The 21,150-nt window shown below is 42.3% G+C and overlaps 1 protein-coding gene and 1 pseudogene across 1 annotated transcript; one reads left to right on the top strand and one right to left on the bottom strand.

Annotated features, from left to right (window-relative positions):
• Positions 1-849: 849 nt before the first annotated feature.
• Positions 850-8,210, bottom strand: LOC129647166 (BOLA class I histocompatibility antigen, alpha chain BL3-7-like; annotated as a pseudogene).
• Positions 8,211-10,764: 2,554 nt separating this feature from the next.
• LOC129645629 (putative olfactory receptor 2B8) lies at positions 10,765-13,144 on the top strand. The gene has a single exon (XM_055570921.1). It carries the CDS (start codon positions 10,911-10,913, stop codon positions 11,847-11,849), a length of 939 nt encoding a protein of 312 aa, XP_055426896.1. The 5' UTR covers positions 10,765-10,910; the 3' UTR covers positions 11,850-13,144.
• Positions 13,145-21,150: the final 8,006 nt, after the last annotated feature.

Below are 21,150 nucleotides of genomic sequence, written 5' to 3'. Positions count from 1 at the left end.
GTGGGAATCCTGGTCTATACCCTCACTACTAAATATGTGATCTGAAAGTCAGCAGCATCAGCTGCAAACTTGTTATGAAGGTAGATTCTCAGGCTCTACTGCAAACTGTCTAGATTTAATGAGAGGTCTAGGTGAGCACCAGCATCTCCAGCTTGGTCACCTCACCATTTCCTACAGTTTCCATTAGTGAATCACTCACCCTTCACCTCCTGATTATGTATAGCAGCCAGACTGAAGCTTCTAAAGAGTAGTCACTATGGATTGTGTTCTGTGAAAAGCATCGTATGAATCCACATCTTACTCAGACAACATCAACACCCTTGTAATATCATCTAGGTCTATATGATCTGGTGAAACATGGGATCTAATCTCAATTCCTCATTCCTCCAGCCGCACTTGCCTGCTGGCTCTTTCTTGAACATAGACACTCTCCTGCCCACGTGCACTTGCACAGGAGATTCCCCTGCCCAGAGAGAACTTCCTCTGACATCTGTGTGGACATTCCTTCATGTCCTTCACATCTTTATTCAATGGTCACCTTCTCAATAAGGCCCACACTAACCACATGGTTAAAAGAGCCACCTTCCTTGTCCCTACACACATATGCTTCCTCAAAACACTCAGTAACCTCTAAGGCAAACATTCCCTCACTTACAAGGCTCACTCTGCCCCTTCTCACCAGAACACACTTCACAAGGCCAACAAGGTGTGTCTGTTGTTAGTTCACTGAGGTTTTCTAGATGCAAAAATAGTGTGTCATTTCTCTGGCACACAACAAGTATCAGTTGAATGAATGATCAGTGTGGAGCGCCTCCTTATTCTAGAGACTGTGTCTTTATTACTGTGACCTCAGGCCATGTGCTCCCTCTTGGCCGCTACAGCACAACGTCCATTCACATTGATGTCAGTGCTGCCTGTATTTTCCCCACAAGGGCTGATCTCCCATCTCTCCCACAAAGATCAGTCTGCACTCTACACATAATGATATTTTCTCTTCAGAAAAGATGATGTCAGGTTTATAGGTCCTATATTCCAACCTACTGTGAATCTATCAGATGCTGCTTTATAAATCCCCATGAGCTTTGATTGAAGCCAGCACTAGGATTACTAGATCTAAGGGCAGAGAGAGGGACCAAGCTGCAGAGAAGGTAGAAATCCAGCAAGAATTAAGACAAGATGTGAAACAACTGGGTCTGTCCTCTATGCTAATCCCCAAATCTGGTTCCTTATAAAGGATGCAGAAAGAATGGAAAGAGGAATCCAGAAAAAAGTCTTAGATCTGGGAGAGATGAGAATTTCTCTCTTGATACCACTGAGATCCTATGTGCAGGGACCCCTTTGTCTTGTGAGGATAATCATTAGTGAAAATGACTCCTGCTGCTGTCAGAGATGAGGACACCCAGGGCAGAATGAGACCAGAACTCTACACATGAAAAAGAACAGTCATTATTCAAAAATAAACTAAATAAGCAAAATATAAACACATAAACAAAGAAAGGCATGCAGGCAGGACCTAGCATGAGCTAGGCTGACCTGGTTATGGGACGTCTTCATTGCCTATGGTCCTAGAGACAGGACTAGGCCCAGGTGAGTTCTGAGTTCACAAGAATACAGGGCCTGGTGGGACAGGGAGCCACTGAAAGGACAAAGACAAAGCAGCTGAGAAGATGACCCAAGCAAGACTGACCACATCAAAGCCACGATACACTGACCACTGACTGGGCACAGGCCCGGACCATGCTCAGCTCCTCACAGCCTCCTCCTGTCCCACTTGCAACAGACTGAGCACAGCAAGCATAACAATTCTGGAAGGTTCTCAGTGCTTCCATGTACTTCCTCTCTCAAACTTTAGAATCCTCTCCCTTGCTATCCCTACAAACCTTCACAGCACCAGTTAGAAAAAACATTCATATAAATAGATTTTATTTTCAAAGGAAATATGACATAATTACTCAGTCCACACGAAGTGAAGACAGTGATGGAGAGGGTCCAGCTCTGTCTCTGCTGGAACAGGACAGTGGATCAGAGAGGAGAATACAGGTCAGGGTGGGGAGGGGGTGTAGTGGGCAGGTGTGACCAGTCTCCCCACCTCCTCACATTATGCTAATAGGAGCACAGATGCATTCAGATGCAGCTGCAGAAAGAGGGGTCTGGGGATCTGACATCACAAAGTGGGACCGAGCATCACTCAGTCCCCACAAGGCAGCTGTCTCACACTGTGAGAGAAAAGAATCAGGAAGCAGTTCAGTCAGCCATGTAAGGGCTGACATTCTCCACAGCCCCCCACATGCTCACATGTCCCACTCAGAGACCCCCGCCACCCAGTGTGTCCTCTCTGCCCCAACCCCTCTCCCAATCTAGACGCCCCAGGGTCTCACCTTTAGGAACCGTGAGAGACACATCAGAGCCCTGGGCACTGTCACTGCCTGGGGGAGAACAAGACCAGGAAGTGGTCAGAACTGACAGGAGAGAAACTGGAGGAGGAATTTTGAGGAGGGTCAGTCCCCCATGGCCTCCTGTCTGCACCCTCACAAGGGTCTCAGGAATCACATCCCTTCTGTACTTACTTGCAGCCTGAGTGTAGCTCCCTGCTTTTTCACCTGCAAGAAGAAAATATCACATGAGAGGCCATAGAGAAGACTGAGTCATGAGGTCCTAGAGGAACCCCCTAGTCCTGGACCCCACAGAACTTTTTGGAACTGTGACCAAAATCCAGGACAAAAGCAGGAGAATGAAGAAAGGTGCTGTTGGGGTGACTGGACCAACTACCCTTCTGGAGGTCTGTCCTCAGCAGGGACCCTTCCCTCTTATCTTCAGGCCCCGAACTGGAATTATAAGGTGAAAAATCTGTCTTTCATTTTCACATGTACTTTACAAAAGGGTCATTGTTAGCATGGAGCTCAGACTCCACATGTGTGTGTGGAGGGTACTTTCCAATAACCAGGCAGGTAAACTTTTACCTGGGTTTGAAACTCCCAGTGAGACAAGAAAACTTAGATACCTCCATCCCTTCCCTACCTGAGCGCCTCTTCCTCCAGATTCCAGCTCCAGTCACCACAGCCACCACGAGGAGAACCAGGCTAACAATGATGCCTATGTTGGGGATGGCGGGCTGAGGAGGTTCTGTAGAGGGAAGAGAAGGGGCCCAGACCTCATGTTTGAGTCCAGACCTTGCTGAAGGGGTCCAGAAAGGCTTCAGCTTTATCTGAGAAGAAGCTCCACCCCAGCCTCCTCCCTACCCCAGGGTGAGGGTCTCCTGAAGCCCCTTGTGCTGCACTTTGCACCTGTATCTCTGCTCCTCTCCAGAAGGGCCTACCAAAGCTGCCCATTTCTGGATGTTTCCATTCCCTGAAGGCCTGGTCTCCACAAGCTCCATGTCCTGGGTCTGGTCCTCCACGTCATGCTGCCAGGTCAGTGAGATATCAGGGTAGAGGCCCAGGCCCAGCATCTCAGGGGGACCTCATGGTCAGAGATGGGGTGCTGGGTCACACGTGTCTTTGGAGGATCTAGGGTGAACTTCCAGATGTTCAAGCTGGTTTTAGAAAAGGCAGAAGAACCAGAGATCAAATTGCCAACATCCGCTGGATCATGGAAAAAGCAAGAGAGTTCCAGAAAAACATCTATTTCTGCTTTATTGACTATGCCAAAGCCTTTGACTGTGTGGATCACAATAAACTGTGGACAATTCTGAAAGAGATGGGAACACCAGACCACCTGACCAGCCTCTCGAGAAACCTATATGCAGGTAGGGAAGCAACAGTTAGAACTGGACATGGAACAACAGACTGGTTCTAAATAGGAAAAGGAGTATATCAAGGCTGTATATTGTCACCCTGCTTATTGAACTTATATGCAGAGTATATCATGAGAAACGCTGGGCTGGAAGAAGCACAAGCTGGAATCAAGATTGCCGGGAGAAATATCAATAACCTCAGATATGCAGATGACCCCACCCTTATAGCAGAAAGTGAAGAGGAACTAATAAGCCTCTTGATGAGACTGAAAGAGGAGAGTGAAAAAGTTGGCTTAAAGCTCAACATTCAGAAAACAAAGATCATGGCATCTGGTCCCATCACTTCATGGCAAATTGATGGGGAAACAGTGGAAACAGTGTCAGACTTTATTTTTCTGGGCTCCAAAATCACTGCAGATGGTGAATGCAGCCATGAAATTAAAAGATGCTTACTCCTTGGAAGGAAAGTTATGACCAACCTAGATAGCATATTCAAAAGTTGGACCTTTGCCAACAAAGGTCCATCTAGTCAAGGCTATGGTTTTTCCAGTGGTCATGTATGGATGTGAGAGTTGGACTGTGAAGAAAGCTGAGCACCGAAGAATTGATGCTTTTGAACTGTAGTGTTGGAGAAGACTCTTGAGAGTCCCTTGGACTGCAAGGAGATCCAACCAGTCCACTCTAAAGGAGATCAGCCCTGTGTGTTCTTTGGAAGGAATGATGCTAAAGGTGAAACTCCAATACTTTGGCCACCTCATGTGAAGAGATGACTCATTGGAAAAGACTCTGATGCTGCGAGGGATTGGGGGCAGGAGGAAAAGGGGATGACAGAAGATGAGATGGCTGGATGGCATCACCGACTTGATGGATGTGAATTTGAGTGAACTCTGGGAGATGGTGATGGACAGGGAGGCCTGGCATGCTGCGATTCATGGGGTCACAAAGAGTCGGACACGACTGAACGACTGAACTGAACTGAACTGATGGAGGATGAATCAGAAAATTCCCATTTAGTGTTACCTCCATGGGTCCCTGAAGCAGCATCCTGTGACCATCCTGAGAATAAATAGGACAGTGGGTTTGAAAAGAAGCAGCACAAACAACACACACCAGCCTGGACTCGGAGGTCTGGGCATGTTCCCGAGTTCTTGGAAAGTTCTGGAGTCAGGGTGAGAGCCAAGGTAGGGGGTACCATGTAAGGGAGTGAATACAGAGTAATGGTCCTGACTTGGATGGAGGCCAAATGACTCAGAAAAGCTAGAGTCAGGCCCCTAAACATGTTCTCAGGGTGAGAACTGGCATGAGAGACAGTCATGGTTCACAAGATGGCACCCAGGGTGAAGGGGCACCGCTGACTAGTTATCTCAGGGATGGTTTCCTGCTTCTTCCTCAGAGACTGGAATCCTTAATTGTCCTTCAGAGAAGTGGGGCCACTGGCGAGTCACTCTCTTGTACAGAATATGAAAACCTGGGTGGATTTCTCCCTCTTCTGATGAGAAGCCGGGGCCCTATTTCTACAAGCACCCGTTTTCTTCTCCTCATTGGAACCAAGGTCCAGCCTGAGGGGAGATCAGGGAGGCCTCGTGCCCCTTGTACTTGTGCACAGCAGCGTGTCCTTCCTGTTCTCCAGGTGTCTGTGGAGCCACTCTATGCAGTCGCCCTCCAGGTAGTTCCTACTGTTCCCCGCAGCACGGCCCTGCTCAAGCTTGAGCTTGGAGGTCTGAGCCACCCTGTCCACTGCGGTCCAGGAGCACAGGTCCTCGTTCAGAGCAAGGTAATCATTGCCGTCATAAGCAATATACCAGAACCTGAGGCAATAACTTTTTTTTTTTTTCTTTTAAAGACTTTATTTTATTTATTTATTTATTTTTATTTTTTTCCTTTTCTTAAAATTTTATTTTATTTTTAAACTTTACAATATTGTATTAGTTTTGCCAAATATCGAAATGAATCCGCCACAGGTATATCTGTGTTCCCCATCCTGAACCCTCCTCCCTCCTCCCTCCCCATACCCTCCCTTAGGGTTGTCCCAGTGCACCAGCCCCAAGCATCCAGTATCGTGCATCCAACCTGGACTGGCGACTCGTTTCATACATGATATGCAATTATACCTCTTTCAGGAGAAGACTGGGTGATGGGTGTTTCTGTCTGTTCCCTCCACATTGAACCCTGGGTGCGTGGGTGCAGGTAGCCAGTTACAGTCTGTTTCTTTTTTGCTACTGTCCTGTTGGACCCAGGAACACAAGCCACTGAACCAGGTGATCAAGGAGTGTGCCCTTTGGCAGCAACCACAACACCTGGTCAGCCATACGTGTGCACAAACTTTTCACAGAGACACCAGTGACCTGGGGTGGGACAGAGGGAGAGCATGATGATGGCACCTGTTGGCTTCTCAGGTGTTTGGTGAAGATTACAGTTAACCCCTAGATATGTGTTAAAAGTCTTAGCTTTTAATATAAGGAAATAGGCTTCTTTCAGGGACAAGCTGGAGGTTTCAGTCTGTGTCTGTATGCTGTGCCCTGGAGAGATAGCCACAGTGAGTCTGGGTGAACCTGTTTCTTAGTTCATTAGAGCCTCATGGATTTCATGGATACAAACTGCATTGACTTTCAGAGGTATGTTTTGGAGGCCTACATCTCCAACTCTCATATCCATACATGACCACTGGAGAAACCACAACCTTGACTAGAAGAACCTTTGTTGACAAAGTAATGTCTCTGCTTTTTAATATGTTGTCTACATTGGTCATAACTTTCCTTCCAAGGAGTAAGTGTCTTTTAATTTCATGGCTGCAATCACCATCTGCAGTGATTTTGGAGTCCAGAAAAATAAAGTCAGCCACTGTTTCCCCATCTATTTGCCATGAAGTGATGGGACCAGATGCCCATCTTAGTTTTCTGAATGTTGAGCTTTAAGCCAACTTTTTCACTCTACTCTTTCACTTTCATTAAGAAACTCTTTAGTTCTTCTTCACTTTCTGCCATAAGGGTGGGGTCATCTGCATATCTTAGGTTATTGATATTCCTCCCGGCAATCTTGATTCCAGCTTGTGCTTCTTCCAGTCCAGTGTTTCTTATGATGTACTCTGCATATAAGTTAAATAAGCTGGGTGACAATATACAGCCTTGATGTACTCCTTTTCCTCTTTGGAACCAGTCTGTTGTTCCATGTCCAGTTCTAACTGTTGCTTCCTGACCTGCATACAGGTTTCTCAAGAGGTTGACCTTTAATATATTTACCTTAAAGATTAGGTAGACACTGCCTAACCGGTTAAAAGACACTCCTTGGAAGGAAAGTTATGACCAGCCTAGACAGCATATCAAAAGCAGAGACATTACTTTGTCAACAAAGGTCCGTCTAGTTGAGGCTATCGTTTTTCCAGTAGTTATGTATGGATGTGGGAGTTGGACTATAACGATAGCTGAGCTCAGAAGAATTGATGCTTTTGAACTGTGGTGTTGGAGAAGACTCTTGAGAGTCCCTTGGACTTCAAAGAGATCCAACCAGTCCATCCTAAAGGAGATCTACCCTGGGTGTTCATTGGAAGGACTGATATTGAAGCTCCAATATTTTGGCCACCTGATGCTAACAGCTGACTCATTTTAAAAGACCCTGATGTTGGGGAAGATTGAGGCAGGAGAAGAGGGGGACAACAGAGGATGATGAGATGGCTGAATGGCATCGTCAACTCAATGGACATGAGTTTGGGTAAGATCCACGAGTTGGTGATAGACAGGGAGGCCTGGGGTGCTGTGGTTCATGGGGTAGCAAGAAGTCGGACACGACTGAGCAACTCAACTGAACTGAACTGAATTGGTAACTCTGTGATCCCTAAAAGTTGTTTATGAATATTAGATAAAAATTAATTTGCATCTAAAATTAAGTAACTGATGAATTCTTATTTATATATGGAGAATTTTTTTTTTTGCAATTGTATAAAAAAGTGTCAAATGTTTAGTAAAATATCTAAGCCATTAAAAAAGGAGAGCTAAGATAACTGGAAAGTTTAGGGAATTATCTGAGCTTTGTCATTTATGAGAAGTTATAAAAGAGGCAGATTAAGTTTCCTCTTATATTCTCCTTGATATTCATTTTCCCTGAGGATTGCCATCTCTGGGCAGCTAGGCAACATCAGCTAATTAATGGTACAGGACAAACATTCCCCAGAGACTTCAGCCAGGTAAACCATTTCCACCAGACCAGTTTTGCTGCAGTTTCATACCAATCTCATGCTTTCATAATGAGCTCTCCATCATAGAGCCAAACATTATATTCAGAAGTAATCCTGAGAGTTTGAAATTGCCTTCCTATGTCATCCTACCAGCTAGGCACAATGCTGATCTTCAGTATTGTGTGAAGGTATTTGAAGTTATGAAGAGAAAGCATCTTCTTGCTTAAGGAAAACTTAAGGATATTCCAGTGCTGATAGAGTCAGTTTATGCACTCACTGCATGCAACCTGCATCCTTAGTCTGCATACCCACTTTCCAATGCCCAGCACTGTATTAAAGGTAGGAACTGGAAATGAGGTAGGGAACCAGCTTAGGACACTCACATAAGGTGAATAACACTGAGAGGACTGGAACTCAATCTCTGTGGCACTTTAAGAATTGGTAAGTCAGCTTGTTTTCAGTTGCAAGTGTTCTTTAAAGGTTACATTGAGTAATGTACATGTCAGTTGGTAAAAGAAAAGAAATTCCTATAGAAATTCATCAACTTTAAGAACTTAACTGTTCCTTATGGAAGCCAACATTTTGTTCTTAGACATTTCATCCTATTGTAGTGTATTCATTATGTCTCAGTATGGATATATGGAGCAATTTAAATTCAGGATATTTGGCTGTCATAAAATATGTCCTTCAGTAATTGAATAATAGCATATATGTGAATGTGAACATATTAGACTATACACTTTCATTTTTTCCTCAGGTCCTATTTTCTCTGAAATTACAGAATGTTTCTTAAAGTGTATCGTCAATATCTGTAGTTTTTAAATGTTCATTTTCTCAAAGAAATGAATGTATGTAATTGTCCAAATGCTAGTTTGATAATTACAACAATGAAGGTCCATTTTGTGGTTTTGTGTCAATGCATTTTTGAATTAATTGTTAATGAAAAATGATCATTCTTCAATTGAGGAGAAACACCAATTTGAGAGGAGAAACATGGGCCAGAAAAGGTGATCTGAATGTTTAATTTATTGGTGAATTAGGCAAATGACAAGGTGATGTGTAATGTACACTGGTGACTGTCCTCCATCCTTGCACACACTTATGAATGGACTGTACATTTTGTATGAATGGACTCTCATTTTTTATGAATGCTTTCAGTGTCCAGCTCAGATATTTTCTACCGGCTGCTGCACTGATCCACACCATATTTGTCATGAGTATTGACTGATAGTTTCACAGCCCTTTCCTTCTTTAGAAAATTGCCATCAGTTGAATGGAGCCATACTGCCAGAAGTTCCGAATGTGTTTGGGACAGCTTGTCATCAATGACAGACTGGTGGGATTTATAAAAGGCTGCCTTTTTGTCAAGGTGGAACTAAATCTGACACAACCCGTGCTCCATAGCTTGTTATTCTGTATAATAGTAACTAGTCACATCTAAATAAATAGGTATTTAAATTTACCTGAATTAAAATTAAATTCAAAATTCAGTTCTTTATCTGCCCCGCTTGAAATGCTCAGGTAGCAACATGTGGGTAGCAGTGATTGTGTAAGTGAAGACACAATATTTTTATCAGCAGATAGCCCTATTTGGAGAGTCCTTTTCCAACTTTCTATGGGATCACTTTCATGCTATTCCATCCAAGATCACATCTCTTGCTTAACACATTTGTCTGCTCTGTTTTGCTTCCCTCTTTGTCTTGAGGACATTCACTCAATAAACAGCATGCAAAGGAATTCCCATTTCAGCCTCTTTTCCCCAACCTGGCCAAACTCTGTCCATAGTGATTGGAAGTGTTATTGCTGAGACTGTGATAGATCCATTGCCTCCTCATTTATGTGTTCCTCATTGTCATTAGAATGTTGATAGTGAATAATCCTATCTCCTATAGGAATTCCAGGCATTTTAATTGTTGGTAATATATGACACTGAAATCAGCAGAAAGAAGAGTAAGTTCTGGTCACTGGAGTTTGAAATTCTGTTGTGAAGTGACTATTTTTGTTGTTTAGTCACTAAGTAAAGTCCAACACTTTTTGACCTCATGGACTGTAGCCTGCCAGGATTCTTTACTGACGTGGGTTCCATTTTCTTCTTGAAGTTATCTTCCCAATCTAGGGACTGAACCTGCCTTTCCTGCATCTCCTGCATTGGCAGGCAGTTTCTTTACCACTGAGCCAACAGGGAAGCCTGTGAACTGCTTATGCACATTGAATAAATTTTTGGAGTTCTTGTTAAATTGGTGTAGTAATTTTAGGTATCTCAAGGACAAAAGTTAAGCACTATAATCAAAAGTAGTGTTTTCAGGTTCTGAGCAATTTATTTTTCACTACTATACAAAAAGACAAGGATATAGCATTCACAAATATAATGCATTAGGAGTAGAGATAACTTTTGCCAGAATATATTTATGAGGAAGTATCTTAGTGATACATTGAATGTAATATAATCCTTTGTGTAAGTACATTCTAGCTCATAAATTTCTATATCTGAATGCATTTTAGAGGTAATTTTGTATTATTCTATTACATGTGAGGTATGTGCAAATCAAGTTATGTAGAATTATGAGATACATATTTAAAATAAACTTTCTCCCTTTGTCTACATTTTCTTACTGTTTCTAATCACTTTCCCTTAATTTTCCCTCATTCCCACTTTCTCTAAGATGTACATAAATAATCATCATACTTTCATCCTATTAAACTCAATCTAAAACAAGCATTTTTTATCTATGATCGATGCAAACCAAGGTTCATTACTTGATTTTATTATTATTATTTTCTTATATTAATTTCAATATATAAGTTTTGTGAATAGTAAAGAACTAATTGACTTAAGATATATCAGTTTAAATGAATACATCATTTATTCAAATAGTTGCATATAAAATCACATGACCATGTCTTTGAACATGATAGATTTTCCTCTTCATCTCTGCACTTTTTTGGAAGATAACTTTAATAAATTGCTAAACGCTTGATTTGACAGGAGCCATGTGCTAACAAAGGATGGAACAGAAAAATGAAAGTTCTTTTGCTGGATTTATCTTACTGGGCTTCTCTGACAGACTTCAACTTGAGCTTGTCCTCTTTGTGGTCCTTTTGATCTTCTACATCTTCACTTTGCTGGGAAACACAACCATCATCGCATTGTCCTACTTGGACCCACGTCTTCACACCCCGATGTACTTTTTCCTCTCTAACCTGAGCTTTCTGGACATGTGCTACACGACTAGCATTGTTCCACAGCTCCTATTTAATCTCAGCAGAGCAGACAAATCCATCTCCTTTGGTGGCTGTGTAGTTCAAATGTACATCTCTCTGGCGTTGGGATGTACAGAATGTATTCTCCTAGGAGTTATGGCATTTGACCGCTATGCAGCTGTTTGCAGACCCCTTCACTACACAGTAATCATGCACCCCCGTCTGTGTGCCCTGATGGCTTCCGCTTCATGGATCACTGGTTTTGTCAACTCCTTATTGCAGACAGTGCTCATCTTCCTTTTACCTCGTTGTGGGAGAAATAAATTAGACCACTTCTTTTGTGAGATCCCTCCTTTTCTCAAACTTGCCTGTGTTGACACCACCATGAATGTGTATGTGACCTTCTTTGGCAGTGTCGTCATTCTTCTCACACCTGTTTCATTAATCATGTTCTCCTATGGTCGGATTGTCAGGGCGGTCTTAAGAATAAAATCCACTGCAGGGCAGAGAAAAGCATTTGGCACGTGTGGATCCCACCTCACGGTGGTCTCCCTATTCTTTGGCACAGCCATCTATGTGTATTTTCAGCCCAGCAGCAGTGACTCCCAGGATCAGGACAAGTTCATGTCTCTCTTCTACACTGTCATTATCCCCATGACCAACCCCCTCATATATACGCTGAGGAACAGGGATGTGAAGGGAGCGATGAAGAAGGTGCTTTGGAAGGACTCTTACTCCAGATGATAGCTGAAGAAGACAGTTTAATGGAAAGACTTTGAATGCCAGAACTATTCAGATATATATGTATGTGCCCCATGAGTCATCTAAAATTTCCTTTGGCAACTCTGCAGGGAATTTGTTTCTTTCATTCCCTTTGAAAAGTGAGTGTTCAAATTCTAGGTTCATGTATTCATTTCAATTTCCAGAGACGCTGATTCAGTGTTCCGACAGCATCTGTTTGTAGTTATTGTTTTTTAAGTTCCAGGGTTTTTCTTGTTTGCACTCCCTTTTAGGTACATATTTCCACATCTATTTCCAAAATGACATATGAATATACTACATGAAATCACAGCCAAAATAAGAACAGGAAACCACCGCAATGATGTAAGGAATATTAACATTTTATCATTTCCTAAGAATTGTTACTGCTACAACTCATGTATTCAGATGCCAAAGGGTAGATATCAGTTAGCTTCTTCTGTATAACAAATCACTTCGAAACTTAGTTGCTTAAAACACCAACCATTAATTTATCTCACCATTATGTGTGTCAGCATTTGGGCTAAGTTTAGCTGGACAGTTCTTCTGGTCTCGGCTGGACTCACTGAAATGCCTGCAGTAGGCTTCTGGGTCTACTTAGTGCTTCCTGATCTAGATTGCCACAGTTGTCATGGCTTCCATCTCTTTGATGTGGTCTCTTATCTTCCAGTATGATGGCCTGGAATGTTCATATGGAGAAGGCCAATTTCCAAGTCCTTGTGACCAATTTATTGTTTAAGATATGGCTACTCTCCTGCTTGCCTGTCCTGTCTTTCTTTGTGAATTGTTTACCTCCATAAATAGTAACTGTTAGGGTCTGTTCTTTGTTCCACATGGAGAGTCTAGGAGGTCACAGTGTATTTCCATAGCCTCTTTTCCCAGTCAACAATAAGTAGGGCCTTCCCTGGTGGTCTAGTGGTAGAATCCTGCTGCCAATGCAACGAACAGAAGTTACATTCCTGGTCCAGGAAGTTCCTACATGATGCGGAGCAACTAAGGCCATGCACCACAGCTACCCAGCCAGCTCTCTAGATCCCATGAGCCACAACTACTGAAGCCGGCATGGCCTAGAGCCCGTGGTCCCCAACAAGAGAAGCCACGGCAATGAGAAGCCCTTGCACCGCAGCTAGAGAAAGCCTGCATGGAGCAATGAAGAGCGGCAAAAAACTGAGCACAGCAAAAACAAAAGAAAAAATCCAATCAGTGGGAGGTCTTTCCTGTTGGCCCGGTGGTTAAGAGTCCTCGCTTTCACTGCAGAGGTCAAGGGTTCCATCCCAGCTCAGGAAACTAAGGTCCACATGCCATGCAGCATGGCCAAACACTAAAAAACAAAGAGAACAAATCAGTAAGTGGGGACACAGAGGGGTCTGTCATCAGGAAGGGCCATACATGGAACTACTCAGATTCAGAGTGAAGATTTGACTAATGGGAAATGGGAACTGATGAGCAGATTATTTCTCCTTTCTTCTCCTGAGCTGGGGATCTGTTGGATGTCTCCTAAGACATGCTTCAGGGGGACAAACGTGATTGAACACCTAGTTACTCCATACTAACGGCAAATTTGATAATGTATCCTTGACAAGTCAGCTTTTCTTTGCTTGTATTCCCTTTCTTTCACTCCTGATGCTGTATCTCATTCTGCATTAAGTGCTTTTGCATAAACCTTTGTTTCAAATTCTCTTTTCTGGGAGAAAAAAAAGCCTAGGCTATGACCAAGAGTCTGGTGGCCTATAAAAATGTTCTGGTCATAAATAAGAATTTTGGAGTTTTTGACTCACAAAGACATTTGCAACTGTTACCAACCCTTTGAAGTTGGGCCCTAAAAATGGTCCTTCTGCTGGGTGTTGATCGTGTCAATAGAACAAGACAGAGTTCAGCTCAGAAGCAAAGGAAGGAACTTCCCTTGTAGCCCAGTGGCTAAGACTCTGCACTCCCAGTGCAGGGGACCTGGGTTTGATTCTTGCTTGGGCAACTAGGTCCTGCTTGCCACAACTAAGATCTGCCACAGTCAATTAAATACATAAAGATAAATAATATTTTAAAAAAAGTAGAGGCAAAGGGAAGTTTTATCCTTTAGTCATAAAATGGGAGACATGGGAGCTCACCATCTAGAGTATGCCCTCTGCTGGACAGCCCATCCTCAGGTTGCGTGACTGGGGTCTCTCATCACTGGGAAGCAGGTCGCAGGGTTCTCCCTGGGCAGGCGCAGCTGCGCTGCCTGTGGCTCCACACCCCAGGGCCAGGTGCAGCGTCTCTGCACACGGCCTGCAGCCGCCATCTAGAATTGTGTCATTCACAGCGCTTCTGCACACAGTCGTCTGAGCTGAAGTTTAGGGCACAAGGCCTCTGTACCAGGTACCCTATAAGAAAGTGAAACAAGACTAAGCACCAAGGAAAAGACAAAAAAAAGGTTAGAGTTTATTACCCAGATTCTATTTTCATTTTCTGGAACTGCTAATGGTCATTACTTCTGGGAACCAAAAGAATGAAGGACATTACATGAGGATTGATTTTAGAGAAAGAAGAAGACTGAAGACCAATGTTTGAGGTACCTCAATATTTAATGATTAGGTAATAGAGAATTTTAAGACTTTTCTTGAGATTGGGAGGAAAATCCAGAGATGTGAGAGGAAAACTCTATTCGTTGAATTAAAGGCTAAGCTGCTATAAGAAGAAGACCCTGAAAATCTAGTAGCTTAAAGAAGAGTCTTTCTCTGTCTACTACTGTCTCTGTCCCCTGCTTTCTCTCTCAGGCAGGGGTGTAGCTTGTCAACAATTGTGGAATATTTCTGCTCCACCTTATTCTTAGTGGCTCCCAACATTTGAAGGTTTGTCAAGACCTCTTAATATTCTAAAGCAGAGGATCTCAGTCAGCATCCAGATGGAGGCTGATTGGAAGTTGGACCATCAGGTAATAACTTCAAATATGTAAGTATAAAGCTTATGAATGATGTGAAGTGGTGAATGATGTGAGATTTGTGATCTCCGAAGAAGATTTAACTTCGGGACCAGGGACCAGGCTTGATCACTCAAGAGCTTTTGTATAGCAGAGTTTTATTAAAGTATAAAAAGGGACAGAGAAAGCTTCTGACATAGACATCAGAAGAGGGATGCCGAGTGTCCCTCTTCTAGTGTTTAGCAGGATGCTTTTTCTCTGTTAGAAAGCTGTTGATCAGATAATAGAGACACCTGAAGGCTGATGGAGTTTCACCAGGCCCCTCTCCCGCAATATGTATTTTTGAGATAGGATGGCAGGAGGTGTATCATGCCCTAGCCATAAAACAATTGATATGAATACTGATTTGTTGACTGATTATCAGCCAAAAGTTAGTGTTAGGTGGAACCATTTTGAAGAAAGGCAAATTCCAAAGCAAAAAAACATGGTTTCATTAACATAGTTTAAGAAAAATATTTCCATAGGAAAAATGCATTCGTTAGCTCAAGGTTTGAGAAAAGTTAAATTCAGGTGGAACAAGGTGTCGTCATGGCAACAGAGAATTTTAAGAGCAAAAAGTCTGACACTTGTAGTTTGTTTCCTCCTGCCTCTTAAGGGAGAGAGAAAACTGACACTTGCAGCCTATTTCCTCCGTTTGGAGACCCCTGACCTTCCTGCTTGTTACCTCTCACCTGTTTCAGGAGAAGACTGGGAGATGCGAGTTTCTGTCTGTTCCTTCCATATTTAGCCCTAAGTGGGAGGAGAGGGGGAGGTGCGGGGCACAGGCAGCCAGTTAGGAGCTGTTCCTTAGTTTGCTTCTGTCCTGTTGGACCCAGGAACGCAAGCCCTGGAGGGGGCCTGGGCTACACGATAAGAGTGTGTCCTCTGGCAGCAGCCACAAAACCTGGGCGGCCGCACAGGTGCACAAGCTCCTTTCACAGAGACACGTGTGACCTGGGGCGGGACAGAGGGAGAGCACGATGATGGCACCTGTTGGCTTCTCAGGTGTTTTGTGAGAATTGCAGTTGGCCCCTAGATATGTTTTAGAAGTCTTAGCTTTTAGGGTAAGGAAATAGGCTTCTTTCAGGCACAAGCTGGAGGTTTCGGTCTGTGTCTCTGTGCTGTTCCCTGGAGAGACAGCCACAGTGAGCCTGGGTGAGCCTGTTAAGAACTCTTTCTCAGTTCCTTATAGCCTCATGGATTTCATGGACACAAGCTTCTTTGGCTTTCAGAGCTCTATGTTTTGGAGGTCCATGTCTCAGGTGGAAGTCTTCAAAGTTAGGGTCCCAGATGTGGGACACTTTATTCCTCCGGGAGAAACCGACGGTGGTGACTTCCCACCTGCTTCTATATTGTGGCTCCAAGGGTGGGTTTCATATAGAGATTTTGTGTCTGCCTCTTCTAATGATTTATTTATTTTTTATCTTCTAATGATTTTAGTTGGGCTTTTCTTTTTCACCTTGTGTATAGGATTCACCCAGCTAGTTTCCACATTTCTTTTCGAAGAAGTCTTTCTGTGTAAAACTGCAGATTCATTGTGTCCATAGGAGGGGAGGAGATCTGGATCCAGTATGTCATGAGTGAACAGGAAGCTTCTACCCTTTTGAACAGCTTCCTCTCTCCTTTTCTCTCTCCTTGCCATTCTTGTTGCTTTGTGTCTCTATCTGTCCCTTTTTTTCCCTCATTCTCTAGTTCTTGTTCTGTTCAAGTCCTTTTTCTTTTTAGACTTTTCATTTTGAAATAATTACAGATTGATGGGAAAGTCCAAAGTTAGTAGAGAGAAGTCTTGGATACATTTGATCTATTTTCTCCCAGTGATTTTATATTATATAACTATGCTGTGCTGTTCTTATTTGCTCAGTCGTATCTGACTCTTTGCAAACCCGTGGACTGTAGCCTGACAAGCACCTCTGTCCATGGGGATTCTCCAGGCAAGAATACTGGAGTGGTTGCCATGCCCTCCTCCATGGAATCTTCCCAATCCAGTGATCAAACTGAGGTCTCATGCACTTCAGGCATATTCTTCACCATCTGAGAGATCAGGGAAGCCCAAGAATACTGGAGTGGGTAGCCTGCGCCTTCTCCAGGGGATCTTCCTGACTCAGGAATTGAGCCAGAGTCTCCCCATTGCAGGCAGATTCTTTACCAGCTGAGCTACCAGGGAAGCCCATCATACAACTATAATACCAATTAAAAACTAGGAAACTGACATAGGTACAATGTGTGTGTTTAAGTCTATGTAATTTTCCCCCCGTTTAGTTACCTTTATGTACCATCACAATCAAGGTATGGATTTATCCCATCACCACACACATCTCCTTTGTGATACACTTTTATAGTCACTTCTAGTCCCTCCCTTCCCCTGAAAGTGAAAGTCACTCAGTCAGCATCGGACTCCTTTTGACCCCCGCTACTATATCAGATCAGATCACATCAGTCGGTCAGTCGTGTCCAACTGTTTGTGACCCCACGAATCGCAGCACGCCAGGCCTCCCTGTCCATCACCAACTCCCGGAGTTCACTCAGACTCACGTCTATCGAGTCAGCGATGCCATCCAGCCATCTCATCCTCTGTCGTCCCCTTCTCCTCCTGCCCCCAATCCCTCCCAGCATCAGAGTCTTTTCCAATGAGTCAGCTCTTCGCATGAGGTGGCCAAAGTACTGGAGTTTCAGCTTTAGCATCATTCCTTCTAAAGAAATCCCAGGGCTGATCTCCTTCAGAATGGACTTGTTGGATCTCCGTGCAGTCCAAGGGACTCTCAAGAGTCTTCTCTAACACCACAGTTCAAAAGCATCAATTCTTCAGCGCACAGCCTTCTTCACACTCCAACTCTCACATCCATACATGACCACAGGAAAAACCATAGCCTTGACTAGACGAACCTTTGTTGGCAAAGTAATGTCTCTGCTTTTCAATATGCTATCTAGGTTGGTCATAACTTTCCTTCCAAGGAGCAAGTGTCTTTTAATTTCATGGCTGCAGTCATCATCTGTAGTGATTTTGGAGCCCAGAAAAATAAAGTCTGACACTGTTTCCAGTGTTTCCCCATCTATTTCCCATGAAGTGGTGGGACCGGATGCCATGATCTTCATTTTCTGAATGTTGAGCTTTAAGCCAACTTTTTCACTCTCCACTTTCACTTTCATCAAGAGGCTTATTAGTTCCTCTTCATTTTCTGCCATAAGGGTGGTGTCATCTGCATATCTGAGGTTATTGATATTTCTCCCGGCAATCTTGATTCCAGCTTGTGTTTCTTCCAGTCCAGCATTTCTCATGATGTACTCTGCATAGAAGTTAAATAAGCAGGGTGACAATATACAGCCTTGACGAACTCCTTTTCCTATTTGAAACCAGTCTGTTGTTCCATGTCCAGTTCTAACTGTTGCTTCCTGACCTGCATACAAATTTCTCAAGAGGCAGATCAGGTGGTCTGGTATTCCCATCTCTTTCAGAATTTTCCACAGTTGATTGTGATCCACACAATCAAAGGCTTTGGCATAGTCAATAAAGCAGAAATAGATGTTTTTCTGGAACTCTTGCTTTTTCCATGATCCAGCGGATGTTGGCAATTTGATCTCTGGTTCCTCTGCCTTTTCTAAAACCACCTTGAACATCAGGAAGTTCACGGTTCACATATTGCTGAAGCGTGGCTTGGAGAATTTTGAGCATTACTTTACTAGTGTGTGAGATGAGTGCAATTGTGTGGTAGTTTGAGCATTCTTTGGCATTGCCTTTCTTTGGGATTGGAATGAAAACTGACCTTTTCCAGTCCTGTGGCCACTGCTGAGTTTTCCAAATTTGCTTGCATATTGAGTGCAGCACTTTCACAGTATCATCTTTCAGGATTTGGAATAGCTCAACTGGAATGCCATCACCTCTGCTAGCTTTGTTCGTAGTGATGCTTTCTAAGGCCCACTTGACTTCACATTCCAGGATGTCTGGCTCTAGGTGAGTGATCACACCATCATGATTATCTGGGTCGTGAGGATCTTTTTTGTACAGTTCTTCTGTGTATTCTTGCCATCTCTTCTTAATATCTTCTGCTTCTGTTAGTCCAGAAAAATAAAGTCTGACACTGTTTCCACTGTTTCCCCATCTATTTCCCATGAAGTGGTGGGACCTGATGCCATGATCTAGACCAGAATACTCTAGACCAGAATACTGGAGTGGGTAGCCTTTCCCAAGCCAGAAATCGAACCAGGTCCTCTGTATTGCATGTGGATTCTTTACCAACTGAATTATCAGGGAAGCTCCCCCCATGCCCCCAACCCCAAACCCTGTGTAAAACCATCCCTAACTCCTGGGCAGTACTAATTTGGTCTCTGTCTTTATTATTTTGTTATTTCATGGGTGTTATATAGATGGGATCATATTTCACCTATTAACATAGACTTATTTTCATACAACATAATATCATTGAGATTCATCCAAGATATTGTGTGTATCAACAGATTATTTTTTTTATTATTATGTAGTATTCCATGGTATGTGTGCACCATCATTTGTTTAGAATATTTCGGTTGTTTTCAGCTTTTTGCTGTTACAGTAAAGCTGTTATGAATACTTGTGCACAGGATTTTGTGTGGAATAAATTTTTCTTTCTCTGCCATAAATGCCCAAGAGCATGATTACTGGGCTGTATGGCAAGTGGATATTCGGTTTTTAAAGAAACAGCCAAGCCCTTTTATCAAGTAGCTGCATCATTTTATTTTCTCATTAGTAATGTATGAGTGATTCAACTTTTTCACAATCTCACCAACATTTGATTTTGTTCCTATATTTTTGATTTTTGTTGTTCTAGTAGGTAGGTGGTGATATGTCTTCATGGTTTTAGTCTGCATTTTGCTGATGATTAGTGATGCTAAACATGTTTTCATGTTTCATAAAGACATCTTTACCACCTGTATATTTACATTGGTGAGTTCTCTGCTCACATGTTTTTTAATTGAGTTATTTTCTTATTGTAGAGTTTTGAGAGTTCATTGTATATTCTAGATATGAGTGTTGTCTATGAGAAGCAGTTTGAAAATATTTTCTTCCAGTGTTTAGCTTATCTTATTATCCTATTAACAGGGTCTTTAATAATGATTTTATTTTGATGAATCGTCACTTGTAGATTTTTTAAAAAATAGATCATGCTTTTGTTGTATTATATTCCAATATAAAACAAGAATTTTGAAAAACAACATAGAAAAAAAAGCATGTAATTTCAGGTAAGCATTCCTAGATAATGTCAAATTATTATCCAACATTATTTTGCCAATTAATATTTGCAGCAGCAAGATTGAACTGGGAAGAAGTTTTAATAGCAGGTCTGTGATTCTATCTCTGGACACCCTTTGCCATATTGGTGTTTCCTCGGCCTCCTTATAAATATTATGTTGGGATTTAAATAGTGGAGAGATTACTGAGAAAATTCTAATTAAGACTATTTTAAGAAAGAGATAGTTTCTCCTTAGGCATAGAATATTATTAACAAAAAGGATTTATATTTATATGGGAAATGGCTGGTTATAAAATATAAGTTAATTATTGAAGTTCTCTGTGCTTTTCTGACTAATAACATATAAAAACCAACATGCTTCAAACCGAAATAGCTTTCTCTGAGATAGCTTATACTACTAACTAGCAGTGGTCTATTCCTCTGAAAAAATATGTTCTAGTGGGAAAAAGAGATTTTATAATTTTCGAAGCTGCATTTGCTGGTTAGGCCAAAGCCTTCCATAGACAGATGTTAAGCATTCCTGCCTTTTCCTTATAGAGTCAAGTGTATACGTTGTTTTGAAATTGATTGATCTTCAAACTCCAATACACACAATACCCTTCAAGTTTCTTTCAATTTACTTTAACAATTATAGCTATCTTGTTTAACTCAAGAAATTTGTATTGTAAATGCAAAGATGAGTTGAACTGAAGGAAACCATGGCAGTTCCATTTAAAAAGTCAATAGTTTTTCTGTTTGTTTAAGTAAATTATTGCAATTCTTGATAGAAATTGAACAATGTCCTAGAGGAGATGATATTTTTCCTTAGCCACATTAGAAGTTTGGGAGTAAAATGTGGGTGTTGCTGTTTAATATATTACCTTAAAGATTAGAATCTGCCTAAACTTTAACTCTGTGATCTCTTAGAAGTTGGTTATAATTTGCTGTATAACTCAGGGACTCAACCCCGGGCTTTGTAAAACCTAGAGGAGTGAGATGGGGAAGGAGGCTCAAGAGGGAAGGGACATAGGTATACCTATGGCTGATTCATATTGATATTTGGCAGAAACCAATACAATAGCATAAAGCAATTCACCTTCGATTAAAAATAAATAAATTTAATTATAAAACAAAGAAAAAAAGAATT

The sequence above is a fragment of the Bubalus kerabau genome, chromosome 3, assembly GCF_029407905.1.
Source record: "Bubalus kerabau isolate K-KA32 ecotype Philippines breed swamp buffalo chromosome 3, PCC_UOA_SB_1v2, whole genome shotgun sequence".
Lineage (NCBI taxonomy): Eukaryota > Metazoa > Chordata > Mammalia > Artiodactyla > Bovidae > Bubalus > Bubalus kerabau.
This window is presented reverse-complemented; position numbering and strand designations above follow the sequence as displayed.

What these genes read in the sequence shown, in the direction of transcription:
- LOC129645629 (XM_055570921.1), top strand. Translation starts at nt 10,911, where the DNA reads ATGGAACAGAAAAATGAAAGTTCTTTTGCTGGATTTATCTTACTGGGC.